This window comes from Malaclemys terrapin, chromosome 10 (assembly GCF_027887155.1).
Source record: "Malaclemys terrapin pileata isolate rMalTer1 chromosome 10, rMalTer1.hap1, whole genome shotgun sequence".
NCBI lineage: Eukaryota > Metazoa > Chordata > Testudines > Emydidae > Malaclemys > Malaclemys terrapin.
This window is the reverse complement of record NC_071514.1, coordinates 40,216,339-40,229,682: the sequence shown is the minus strand read 5'-3', so window position 1 is coordinate 40,229,682 and position 13,344 is coordinate 40,216,339. Positions and strand designations below refer to the sequence as shown.

Below are 13,344 nucleotides of genomic sequence, written 5' to 3'. Positions count from 1 at the left end.
CAAATCAGGTGTGTTGTTCCCCCCATTAATGGTGGGGACACTTCACTATGCAGACGATAACCCGGCTTTTGTTTGATTGTCGGTCTAACCTACCTTGCTCCCCCACCATCTTGTGGCCAATTGTCCTAAGTCCTACAACTCTGAGAGAAGCCCTTTCTAGTATCAGCCTAAACCTGTCCTCACCACAGTCTCTGCTGAGACCCTTCATCATGGCTCCTCCTGACTGGACAAATCCATCCATGGATTGCAGCTCCCTTCTGGGGACCTGAGCATCTGAAAGCAGTCACCTCTCGTCACTTCATTACTCAGTTCAGTAGAACTTCTGGAGCTGCAGGGGTGGGGCAGGAGCTGCAGGGGTGGGGCAGGAGTAGCTGCACCTGGGAATCAGGGAGCTGTAACCATGTAATCATGGCGCCCTCCCCACCTCTTGTGCTGAGTGGATCTTGGTGGAGGAGAGAAACTAGCACATCAGCTCTTCTAACCTTTGCCTTTAAGTGAGGGCCACTGTATTATGCAGCAAATTGGAACTAAATTAATTTTGCATCCTTAATGTTTCCTTCTTACAGCTCTGTGTATCGGATAATAGGCGGCGCTGCCTATAGTTAAGGTTGCCCAACACTTCCCATTATAAGAACCTGTATTCAGTTGCTTATAACTTTGCCAATAACTGGGCTAAAATATTCCATGCCAAGTGTTTGCCTCAAGCCTGAATATTTCTGGGAAGATTCAGCTAAAATGGTTCAGCTGTTTCTGAGAATGAGGCTGCGGAAAAATACATTGTTTTTCCCATGTTAAAAAAAAATGATTACAACCATTTCATGAGGAGTTCTAGCACCTCCATGCTTTGGAGCAGGGACTTGACATTTGGCACATGGTCACTTTGGTGTTAGGGAGGTGCCTTCTGCTGCCCTCATGAGACTCTACCCACATTGGTTCAGTTTAAGTGTCTGAAAAATCAGTTTGCACATACCAAAGATTCTGTCCGCCTGGAGGATAGATCTGTAGATTCCAAGGCCAGAAGGAACCGTTGTGATCACCTAGTCTGCTCTCCTGCATCACACTGGCCAGAGAACTTCTCCAAAGTAATCCTAGTGCATACTCCAGCCCGTCACAGCATTTATGTGCCAACCAGATGGCAAATGCCCCATCCTCACAGAACAACCGAGATGATGCCATGCTGGGGCTGAGCTGGACTTTCCCTACAATTGCTCCTCCCAGCTTGGGGGGGTGGGGGAGGAGGCTGCTATGACAGAAGGCACTACAGCTGAGAGCAGAGAGACCACTTTCCTATCCTCTCAATGCTCTGCCTGCTGGCCCCCAGACAGCAGGGAGGAGAAGGAGGAAGCCCCCTGACTTAAATACAAGAGGAGTCAGGTCAGGGGGAGGCAAGGAGGGAGAACAGTTGCAGCGTTGGGGGGTGGGCAGAAACAAGCTGGGGAAAGAGAAGGGTTAGAAGCAGGAGCTGGAGGGCGAGGAGAGAACAGTGGGGATGATGGAATAGGGCCAGAAAGGGACAGGAAGAGGCTGGAGATGCAGGAGCAGAAGGGTCTGTAACCACGCAGGGTTGCCAACAATCTTGTATTACACCTCTACCCCAATCTAACGCTCTCCTCGGGAGCCAAAAAAATCTTACCACTTTATAGGGGAAACCACGTTATATCGAACTTGCTTTGATCTGCCGGAGCGCATAGCCCCGCCCCCTGGAGCGCTGCTTTACCGCATTATATCCGAATTCGTGCTATATCGGGTGCATTATATCGGGGTAGAGATGTATAAGGGTCAGCCCTTATTTAAATAAAAAAATTGCCCGGCCTGTACTATATCAGTTTGGGATGCCTTTTATCCAACGTTTCCACCAGGGGTGTAGTGCTGCCGGAGTGGTCTGAAGCATTGTTCTGGCACCTGAATCCCTGACGGAGTAGGGCTCGAGCACTTCTCTTTGCAAAGTGCTGCCAGTTGGCACATGGAATTGCAATGCCACTCAGATTTGGCCCAGCTCCCCCTCCATCTCTAGGCCCTGCTGAAAGTTGCGCGCACACACACACACACACACACACACACACACACACACACACACACAAAGCCTCCTCTAGGTGTACCTTCCGAGTCCACACGCTTTCTTGCAGCCCCTACCCCGGCAGTGCACAGCACTGCAGCAGGTGGAAACCAGCAACTGCAGCTGCTGACTCAGCTTGCACCCGTACAGAATGTGGACAGAAGCCACAATGGCTGCCCAGCCCAGTACCCGAGGCCCTGAGTTCTATGCAGCACCAGCGCTGGAGAGAGAGATTCCCTAGGAAGGACAAGGGAGGAGAAGAACTCACCCTGAGGTTCAAGTTAAGACTGGGGACATCAAGTTAAGTTAAGACTGGGGACATCTGAGCTCCAGGGCCGGCTCCAGGCACCAGTTTAACAAGCAGGTGCTTGGGGTGGCCAAGGGAGAGGGGCGGCACCTGCGGCAATTCGGGGGCGGCAGGTCCCTCACTCCCTCTAGGCGCGAAGGACCTAGAACTGCTAGGCCGCTGAACTGCTGCCAGGACCGGCTCTAGCTTTTTTGCTGCCCCAAGCAGCAAAAAAAAGCGCCGCCCCCGAACCCCCCCGCCGAGCGCCGCGCCACCCCCCCCGCCGAGCACTGGAGCCCGCCCCCCCCGCGCCGAGTGCCGCCAGAACCCCCCCCCCCGAGTGCTGAGCCCCGCGCCGCCCCAGCACCGCGCCGCCCCAGCACCGCGCCTCTGGAGCCCAACCCCGCCCCCTGCCGAGCACCGCCGGAACCCCCCTCCAGCGCTGCGCTCGCGCCGCACCCCCACCGAGCGCCGCGCACCGGAACCCCCCGGAAAGCCGTGCCCCGTGCTGCCCCCTCCCCCCACACCGAGCGCCGCGCCGCCGGAGCCCGCCCCCGCCGAGCGCCACCGGAACCTCCCTCCAGCGCTTCGCCTGCGTCGCCCCCTCGCCGAGCCCCGCGCAACCGGCGCCCGCCCCCCCCCAGTGCCGTGCCGCCAGAGCGCCCCCTCCCCCTCCGTGGAATTTTTGTTTTCAATTTTTATGTTTTTAAAAAACCTAGGAAATTATATAAAAAACTGTGTTAAAAGAACATTATTAAAGTTTGGCAAGTCAAACACTCAAAAGCTAGGAAATGCCAGAATTAAGCTTGCCTGTGTAACTTTAATTCACCTCCCCTGTGCATATGCATGATGGTACAGTCTATAATTACACACACACACAATTTTTTCCATAGGACCCCTGCACCATTTTTCCTCATTCCCACTGCCACTGGTGTCTATAGGACCCTACCTCAGTTGTTGCTGAAGTTGAAAGGCGTGTAGTGAATGAGGCAGGGGACTGCAGAAAGGATGAGCTCATAGTTAGGGGAGTTGAATGCTGCCCTAGAGAATTGGAATCTATTGCCTCCTGTCCCCACAGAATTCCTACATGGTGCCAGGCAAGTCACTTAAGCCACAATTTTCACAGGTGGCCTCTGTGTGTTTCTCATTTTCTGGGTACTCAACTTGAGACACCGATGGTTTGACTTGCAGAGGTATTGAACACTCACAACTGTAACTGAAGTCAATGGGAGTTGTGCTCTGATTATGAGAAGTGATATAAAATGCTACATAAGGCTGTAGGCATCTCAAATTCATCACCCAAAATTAGTTGACAATTTTTTCCTTTAATTTATGTGCTTCAGTTCCTCATGTATAAAATGGGGATAATATCAGTCCCTCACTTCACAGGGGTGTCGTGAAGATAAATACATTAATGTTTGTAAAGAATTCAGAGGCCATGAGAGAACCACAAGCTAGCTCATGAGGAAATGAAGAATTCTGTATGCAGTGAAAGCTTTGGATCAGGTGCAGTAAATAAGGAAGGGGCCCACAAACTGAATATGAGGTTAAACAGAGATATTAAATTACCCATTCAGGAAACACCATCCATCCTGTGCACTGAATGAGGCAGGGGTGCTGTCGAAAACATAGTACAAGATCATGTAATTAAAGACTCTACCACCACGCATATGTACAAGGGGGTGAATTAAATTTGCACAGGCAACCTGGACTTTGGCATTTCCTAACTTCTGAGTGCTTCCTTTTGCAACCTTAACATTAATGTGTTTTAATATAATATATAAATATAAACTACATTAAAATAATGGTATTAAAGTTGCAAAATCAACCTTATGCCAGATTTATGTTGCCCATGCAACTGTAATTCATCCGCCTTGTGTGTATGCATTATGTGAGGCAGATATGCCTGCATATAAAAATTGAACCCCCAAATTGTGATTTTAGGAAGAAAATATCTTTTTACTCTACCCAAGTTAAAGTCTAACCTTTCTCCCAGATTTTGTGTGGCAAAAAAATCCTGTTCAAAGATGAGCTGCTGAGTACCAAAATATAAAGGGGAAGCTACAAACATCTGTTTGTAAAACAGGAACTGCCCCTCTCTGGCCATGGCTGAGTATATGTATGCTTGGTGCATTCCTGTATTATCACTTACAACATTTTGCTATCTTTGTATTTCTGAAATTATCTTTGAGTTGGGACTTTTTTTAGGATGGCTGAGATAACGCCTGTGGACTGGCCAATGACCTCAAACATCTCAAAATACCTACATACCTGCAGATTGATTGACTGACAGTAGATTTTTGGTCTGTGGATTTTCCAAGCCCAGAGTTACTGGAATGGGGAGATTCCTCATTTGCAACAAGGGGACCTAATCAGACCCCACTGGGTGATACCAGTTACCACAGAAGAGGAGGCCCCATTCTGATTCTCCAAGAAGCTTCTGAGAAGAGTTTCAAGAGTTCAAGTTCCTGGAGGAACCAGCCAGGCCACGATCTTCAAAAATTGAATGAAAGGAAGACCTGATGCTGCTGCTGGCTTGCTTCTGGCTTCTGTTGGATACTGGCCTCTGGCTATGCAATGGGACCACACTTGACAAAGAAACCTGTGCTTTCTTCACCCCTCCATGGATATGAGTCCAGCAACATGCAACAGCTAAGATTTGACAACTACAAGCAAATGACCTCTAACCAGCCAACAAGTCTGCTGACATTAAACACTGGAGCCAATAAAACCACTGGCTGATCTTTCAACCACGCACCAGCTTCTTAAAGCTGATCGAAATCACAAGTCATAAAACCATCCTGCATAAGTATCAACCTTTTGTGTTTAGTTTTATTTCACATTGGCATTAGCGGGATGCCTGTACCTCAGCATTCCACCACTTGATTTTAATCCCCAGCAGATGGTTAGTAGGGAACAGTGTGTGTGTGTGGCTAGAACCCACAAAATCTATTTGAGAATGGAGCCTATAGAATAGTTCCTCAAATATCTACCAGCCCTAGGTTAAACAACCTTGCTGCCTAAAAGATCACACATCCATATATTTCAGGGGTTAGGAATTGTATGTTTAATCCTGAGAAACCATGTGATTTTCACCTAAATTCGTCATTTGAACATTATATGTAACAAGTTGAGTCATCTTGAATTGTATTGGAATATTTCACTGTAACCTTACGTTGTGTGTGGGGAGACTGGATAGCCAATAATTTGGGCAGGCAACCTTAATTGGCATCAGAATTGCAGTGATTTTACCCTCCTTGTATTAGCTATTCGGCTGGAACCTAAATATATTGATTGGCATTGAGACTGATAATGCCCTGTTACTTTGGAGCAGATAGTTAAACAAGTCTGTGGCCTTTCCAAATTATGACACAGAGTTTATAAGGAATTGTTTATTCACATGGTTTAATCAACCTAATAATTAGATTCATTTTATATGAATTAACTCACCTTCTTGTAATTTGATTGGTTTATATGTATTTTATGCTATTGCTAAATTATTTAGTTTAGTTAATAAAACACATAAAACTGGGACTTTGGTTTGGATGTTTCCTTCTCAGAAATCAGGTTGTAAAGTAAAGTAAAGGTAACTCTGTGACCTCCCTGGTGGTGGTGCATAGACCTGCTCCTACAGCCTGATCATTGCTGGTACCTGAACTGGAACACTGCTGTTTTTGGAGGGAAAGTTCATTTTTGTATTGATCATTTCTTTCAATCAGCACCATGGGTTCCAGAATCTTGGAGGGCAGTGGATGAGAGCCAGTCAACCTAAAGGTTGACCAGTTCCCCACAATAAGTCTATGCTCCTCTGAGTTATGATCCAATCTTTAATTACATGATCACGGTGATGGACTGGAGCTGTTCTGTAGTAACTGATGAATACTGTATGTTGACCTGGTTATTGGGATGTTACAATATGACTGTATTGGTACATTGGTTAATGTTATGGGCTGTAAGGAAAAAACAAGCAGGCAGAGAAATGAGTAACTCAAGATAAGCTACCCCTCAGCAAACACTAGTAGATTTATCATGGACAAAGCCTGAACTATGAGCTTGAAGATTTTTCCTCCTCCCCAACCAACCTGCAAAACTAGTTTTGTCCAGAAGGGCCAAAGAAAGGGAAGGCAGAAAAATAATGGCACTCTGGCAGCTTAAAAAGGATCTCTGTCTCAAGAAAGGGGGGGAAACCAGACAGAGATGCAGGGACCTAATGAGGATGGGAAGCCTCTAGGTAAGATAGATGTGTAGATGGTTTGTTGTTTTATAATCCTTTTTTTCTAAATGCTTTGTTCATATTGTTAAAATAAACACCACTGTGGTGTAAGCAGATTGTCTGGTCACTGGTCACAGACTCCCAAAGGGAAGAACTGTAGGTGCCAAACCCAGTTCAACCTGCTGGGTAAGCACTGTGGAGTCACTGTTCTGTAGCCTGGGGCCCAGACAGAGTGGGAGAACTGCCCCAGGAGAGGTGCAGGCAGGAGGCCTGACACATGATGGGGTGCACTCAGGGAAAGCCGGCAGAGGACAGTGGCTCAGCTAGTCCTGTAACTATGGCGATCACATACTATCCATTTCACACAACTGCTGCCTCATTCAGTGCACAGGATGGACAGGGCTCGGGGAACGAGACAGCTGTTCGATATTTCTTTTATCCTCAACATTTAATATGTGGCCCCAGCTTTATTTACTTCACACCCTGCAAACCCTGCACTGAATATGGAATGAGAAGCTGCTTCACGGGCCTTTCTCTAGTGCTCATCACCATAGTGACAGCCTCACAAACATGAATAAATTTATCTTCACTGCCCTCACATGAGATAACAGAGCATGAGTTTACATATGCGGAACTGAGACATAGAGGAGTTAAAGCCAAAATTGTCCACTAATTTTGGGTTCCCAAACTGAGACACCAAAGGACTGCATTTCCCGAGGTCTGAGCATTTCTGTAGCACTTTACAGCTTTAAAGAGCAGCTCCAATTGACTTCAATTGCAGCACTTCTGCAAACCAAACACCAGGTGTCTCAAGATGGGCACCCAGAAAAGGAGGAACTGACAATTAGTGTCCAGCTGTGAAAACTGTGGTTTAAATGAGTTCCTAGCACCACACAGGAGCTCTGTGGCAAAGCTGGCAATAAATCCCAGTTCTTCTCGGTAGCAGTTACACCTTAGCTAAATTCACTACACACCTTTCAACTTCTGCAACCAATGAGGCAGAGATCCTACAGTCAACAGCCTCCTTCATTACACTGCCCTAATTCATCCCCAGAGCAGCTCCAGCCTGCTCTGAATGAGGCAGGGGGCCTGTTGAAAAAAATAGTCTGAGATCATATATTTAGAAACTGTATCATCATGCATGCACACAAGGGGGCTGAGTTCACAGATTCCAAGGCTAGAAGAGACCATTGTGATCATCTTATCTGATCTCCTGTACAGCACAACCCCCGCCCCATTATAAGTAGCATTTGCTCCCCCAACTTTCAACATTGCACCACAGAGCTGAATGACTTGAGCTAAAGGGCTACCTCCATCAACAAGCAGCAGATGACTATTATACTTTGTGCACCAGCCACTAGTGGGTTAAATATGCATGCTTAGCCCTGTTTTGCTGACAAGTGCATAGCCAAGTGCAAAAATGTGCCTAAGAATTGGGGCTACCATAGGGGAACTGGTTCTGTCCCCAGCTCATGTAACTTCTCAGTGGCATAGGTTTGTGAAGGGCTGTGATGAAGCAGGGAATTGTTTTAATGGTTTGCATGTGTGCTGTTGCAGAGGACCAGGTGTGAGCTCACATAGCAGCCTGAACTCCAGACAATGGCCTGGACACAGTGAAACATAGCAACTGGTGACCCAGAGACCCACCCCAGCTTGGAAACCAGCTGGTTCTGGCCAGTGGGAGGACAAAGGGCAGAGGAGAGAGGGCCCCGGTGATCTGTTTGTCTAGGAAAGAAGACAAAGAACGGAGGAGAGGCTGTTGGGGAGGTGGATATAGGATGGTCGGCTGGAAGGAGGTTGCTTCTGGACTGGGGATTAAGAGCAGCCTGAGCCCACCTGGACTGAGACAGACTCAGTTGGATGGTACTGGGACTTTCTAGGCTCAACGTCCCTGAGAACGTCCTGTGCTGTGTTCAGATGTTCAGTAAATGCTTCTGTTTTATGCTGGCTGAGAGTCACTGCAGTCTAGAGATCAGGGCTCCATTGCTACCTCTGGGTGTGGAGGCCCCAAGGGTGCAGAGCAAGTGGACTCCCTGAAGGGACTCACGAAGAGAGACAGGCGTGCTGAAAGCTCAGAGAGGTGCAGCTTCAGGAGGTGGTGGAGCCCAGGATTTAACCCCCAAGAGTGAGTGTGACTCCTGACAAGGGCTGTCACACTGAAGGGGGTGCCTTCCAGGGACCATACGGAGTCAAGAGAGCATGAAGCCTGTGAGTCCGTGACAAGGGCACAGTGATTAACACCAATCTGTAGAAGAATGGTGATTTCTTGGTCTCCTGCTTCCCAGCCCAGTGCATCTTCCCCTGGGCCAAAGAGTATTTTGATGGGAAAAAATCCTGCTGCAAACCATAAAGGATCTAGAGCTTAAAAAATAATAATAACCCAAACAAACCAAAAAACACCCAACAATCAGAACAATTTGTATAAAGAAAATGTAAGGCAACCTTAACACAGGACTCACTGCCACACCTCCTGCAATAATAAATGACCACTGCTAACTGCTCTCTGGTTTGCTGCCCGTGGTGGCGGTCTGCTTGGCCTGTACTCTGGTGAAGGTGGCTTTGGAATGCTTACCATAGACTCCTTTCCCCAGGAGCTGCAGGAACTGATTGACAGCTATCAGCATCTCCGCCTTGTTCAGGTCCAGGAGGGAGACCACCCGGAATCCCAGTCGCTTTAGGAGAAGGCTGAGTTCAAACACATCAGTGATGGGAGCCATCAGGTGCGGATGATTCCAGTAATGGTTGTTGCCCACCAAAAGTGCAACCTTGTCTGTTGCTGGCAGAAATATCAAGTGACAAGCAAAGATGTAAGTGTCTAGGCAAGGAGATTGATCTACCAGCATCCAAAGCTCCTGGAATGGGTTCTGCTGGTTAATCAATGTTATACATAAACTGCAGGACTCCTTGAGGCTGTTTGATTGGGAAGCAGCCCAGGAAAGGGGGTTGGGGAAGCAGAGGTCTGGTTGCTCATTTTGGGGACACGTTCTGCCCTGTCCCAGTCAGGGCTGAACAGGGGCAGTCCCATTACATAAGGCGGGTAGGATTTAGTACATTGAACTCCCCGCATGGCCCAGAACTCTCCTCCCTGCATGGCAGCACGTAGTGTGGAGAAAGGCCAGAGAAGCCACAGGAAAGGTGAGGGCACAAAGGCCACAGACTGGGCTCTACAGGGGAAAAACTCCTGCACCCTGCCCCATGCATCTACCCCAGGGCCTGACCCAGCTAGTTCCGCTGGCCATTGTGCTCTGGATTTGCCCCACAGGGGCATTAAAAAGAGTTATTAACCTGTTCTGTAATTGTTGTTCTTCAAGATGTGTTGCATGTGTCAATTCCACCTCAGGCATGTGCGCGCCCAGTGCACCAGAATCAGAGATTTTCCCTTTAGCTCTACCTGTCAGGGCGGCGAATGCATCCTCAACCTCCTCATACTGCTGTGGGTGGAGCCACCCCGGACAGACTCCAATAGAGAGGGGGAGGAAGGTGGGTCATGGAATGGACATGGACAGCAGTTACTGAAGAACAGCAATTACAGAACAAGTGTTTTTTTTCCTTCTTCGAGTGATTGCCCCTGTCCATTCCACTTCAGGTGACTCACACGCATTTCACTCTGGAGGTGGGTTTCGGAGTCAACCTGAACAATGACTGAAGATCTGCACATCCTGGCATCGTCTCTGGAATGCTGAGATATAGCACAATGAGTTGTACAGTTATGTACCAATGACCAAGTTGCAGCTCTACAAATGTCTGCTCTAGGTACTTGGTCCAAAAAAGCTGCGGAAGCTGCCACGCTGCGTGGAGAGGGCACCTTGGCAACGTCATAGTGCAGGCGTATGCAGTATAAAATCCTCTGTCCTGCAGGAGGATGGAATACACACTCACCACCATGCCCTTTTTTGTTCAGGGTTTGAAGTCCCTACAAATCTGGAAGTGGCCTCGAATATGACCCTCACTGAGGCACTTCAGGTAGGTGGAACATGGGAGAATGCTCTACACGTGCACCACAACCGAGGCATACCCTGGTACAAGGCATCAGTACCCTGAGAGTAAGGGGGAACCCATGCTCCAAGAAAAAATAACTCAGAAAACCTACACTAATCTAACACCAATGAATACCACTGACTTTATAAAGGGAGAAACTTGCAGTAGCAAGCCCATGCGCTCTGACTACTGGTCATGGGTGCAGAGAAGGAACTTAGAGTCGTCAGAGGCAGCTCCACCCTTTATACCCCTGTGCAACAGCATAAGGTTGCTGAGGACACATGTGCCACTTTGATGGGTATCGCCAAGGGAAAAATCTCTGGCCCTGGTTCACGGGGAGCATGCACACCGGCAGTGGAATGGACATGTACAGTCACTCAAAGAACTGATGTTTCCTACTTTATCTGTGAGACTGTGGTGTGAGATGGTACATGCTGGCTATGGGGGAGGGGTGCCTGGCGTGGTCTGTTTGTACAGCTGTATTTGACAAATGCACCAAGACGCTGTTAGAGCAGAGGAGAGGCGCTGGGTCCTCTGGGAGGAGTGTTTCAATCAAAATAAGTTACAGCTTCATTGCACTTTGGACACAGGTTTGTTTTGACAGGAAGAGACAAACACAGCACTCACCAAAAAATGGATCTGCCAGACACGTACCTGCAAAAAGACAGGGAGGAAATCAACCCCCAAGCACAAAGTTGTCTGACACCAACAGTCCCTGATTAAACAGCCCTCTGCCCCCAATATAACGCTGGATCTAACAGCTCCGCACTCTGCTCTGACACAGAACAGCGGAGGGGGTGAGAAGCCCAAGGCCAGGATGGAGGCATTGAGCTTTCATGTTACACAGCAGTAAGTCAGTGATGCCTGCTGCTCCACACCAAGGGGACGGGGGGCGGGGTCCAGCTTTACCCCCAGTATGTCAGCCAGCATAGCTCCGAGTTGCTGGGATCAGCGAACATTACTACCCATGGCACAAGAGGATGGCAGGCGGAGCTGTGCCTCCCAAGAGCACCATTCCTTCCCTGCCCTGCCCCTCTAGCAAACCAGCCTCGCCCTAAAGATATTGGCCTAGCTTCTCAAAAGTAACTGGGCATTTTGGATATTCAGTGGACACACCTGAAAGGGGCTTGGTTCCCAGTTAGGGCCGAGTACTCACTCCTTGAAAACCAGTCCCCCCTACAGTGTGTGAGGCAAAGTGAGGAGGGGAGGGTGGGAAGGTGGGTGCATGGCAGCTGAATTCCCCCCAAGACAAAGGTTAGGGACGGATTGGCAAGGAAGGCAGAGAAGCAGGGTCAGACTCTGAGAGGGAGGGAGACGAGGGGTTGATGGCAGCAGCCTGGAAGTCTGACTGAAAGTAGGTCAGAAGAGGGGCAGGAGGGGGCTGAGGGTGGAAGGCTGGAAATGGCAGAGGGGCAGGCGGCAGGATGAAGGGGAGGAGCTAAATGCCACCAGCCTGTCTCTTCTTGTTCCTGATGTAGTCTGGCGCTTCTCCATATTCAGGGCATCCTGCTAGGAACTGCCCCTGCCCCTGGGCTGCTACTCTCTGCCTGTGCAACTATCTGCTCCCCGAATGGCAAAGGAAAAGAAAAACAAAATCAAAATCCTCAACCACATCAGCCTCCAGCCCGAATTGCTCAGACAAGCAGTTCTCAGCCTTTTCAGGCTGGCAACCCCGTATTCAAAGTCAAAAATGTGCCTGAGCTCCTCACATTTATTACAAAAGTCAGAGGGAAAAGGGTGCCAGTGCTAACAAGGATAAGCCTAGATAACTGAGTTGTGTCTGTGTTTTGAGAGGCTGATGGAGAGCACTCGACCGTGCAGGGTAAGCGGGGGCAGGGAGCAGGAGATTTTCTTTGCTTTAGATTTGTGCCCCCCCACAACTGCATTTAGTGATCCACCGGGGGTGTGACCCACTGGTTGACAAATACTGGCTTAGCTATTTGGTGACCCATCTTACTTGTCATGTGGTTTGGAATGATTATCTGAACCCAGCAGGACAGCACGCCTCACTCGCTGACACACACCAGCGAGCTATTCGTTTTCAAATGATACCTCACGAGGCATATTTTGTACAGAGATTATTACCATAGCGTGTAGGGTGTGAATACCGGGGTGCGTTCGGTCACCACCACATTTATTCTTTTGTAAATTATTTTATAAATGATTTTTAAGCCAATCTCATGATTTTTTAGGGGGGGACTGACTCATGAGTTTGAACATGTCAGGTGGTGACTCTTCTAATTCTATGGGGTGGGGGTCTGACTCCGTCCACTTCCCTCTGAAATAGCCCATTTGTCCCCATCTCCCTCTGGCAGTCTGTATCTTGTGGGCACAGGCTCTGTTGTGTAGGTTAGGGCAGCTGTTATTTGTTTCAGTTTGTTTGAATATGTGCAGTGCTCTGTTTCACCACAACTTGCACCCTGTGATGGCTCCACCAGTTACTGAGATGGTGGGGATACTGGGCTAGCTTCCATAGTCTGCCCATTTGCACTGCAAAGGGGCTGTAATGCTAGCTGAACAGGCTAGCCAAGGACTCCCCCAGCATGGGAGACTCCCCAGCTGAGGCAGATCTGGCATAGCCATCCTTATGGCACCACTGCCTCAAACCCCAGGCAAAAGGTATGGCCAGCACCAGGGGTGTGGCTAGGATATGGCCAGTTCAGCGGTGAGGCTGCTCTGAGTTACACTGGATACAAATTAGTCCCTGGACTTCCCCACAATTGGGGAGCTACCCAACAGCAACGGAACCTCAGTAGAAGTGGGGAGCCCCCCCACTCCTTCTCTTCCCTCCGAGACCCCGCTCCTGCTCCT

General features: G+C 48.9%; 1 protein-coding gene across 4 annotated transcripts in view; it reads right to left on the bottom strand.

Moving 5' to 3' along the window:
- The window catches only part of LOC128843873 (mucosa-associated lymphoid tissue lymphoma translocation protein 1-like), a 61,884-nt gene that overhangs the window by 32,357 nt on the left and 16,183 nt on the right, over positions 1 to 13,344 (bottom strand). For all 4 annotated transcript variants that reach the window (XM_054040972.1, XM_054040970.1, XM_054040973.1 and 1 more), the window contains 2 exons: positions 11,161 to 11,187; positions 9,128 to 9,331 (listed from right to left, as the gene is read on the bottom strand). In XM_054040972.1, coding sequence (XP_053896947.1) covers positions 9,128 to 9,331; positions 11,161 to 11,187 — 231 coding nt within the window. The remainder of the gene's footprint in view (positions 1 to 9,127; positions 9,332 to 11,160; positions 11,188 to 13,344) is intronic.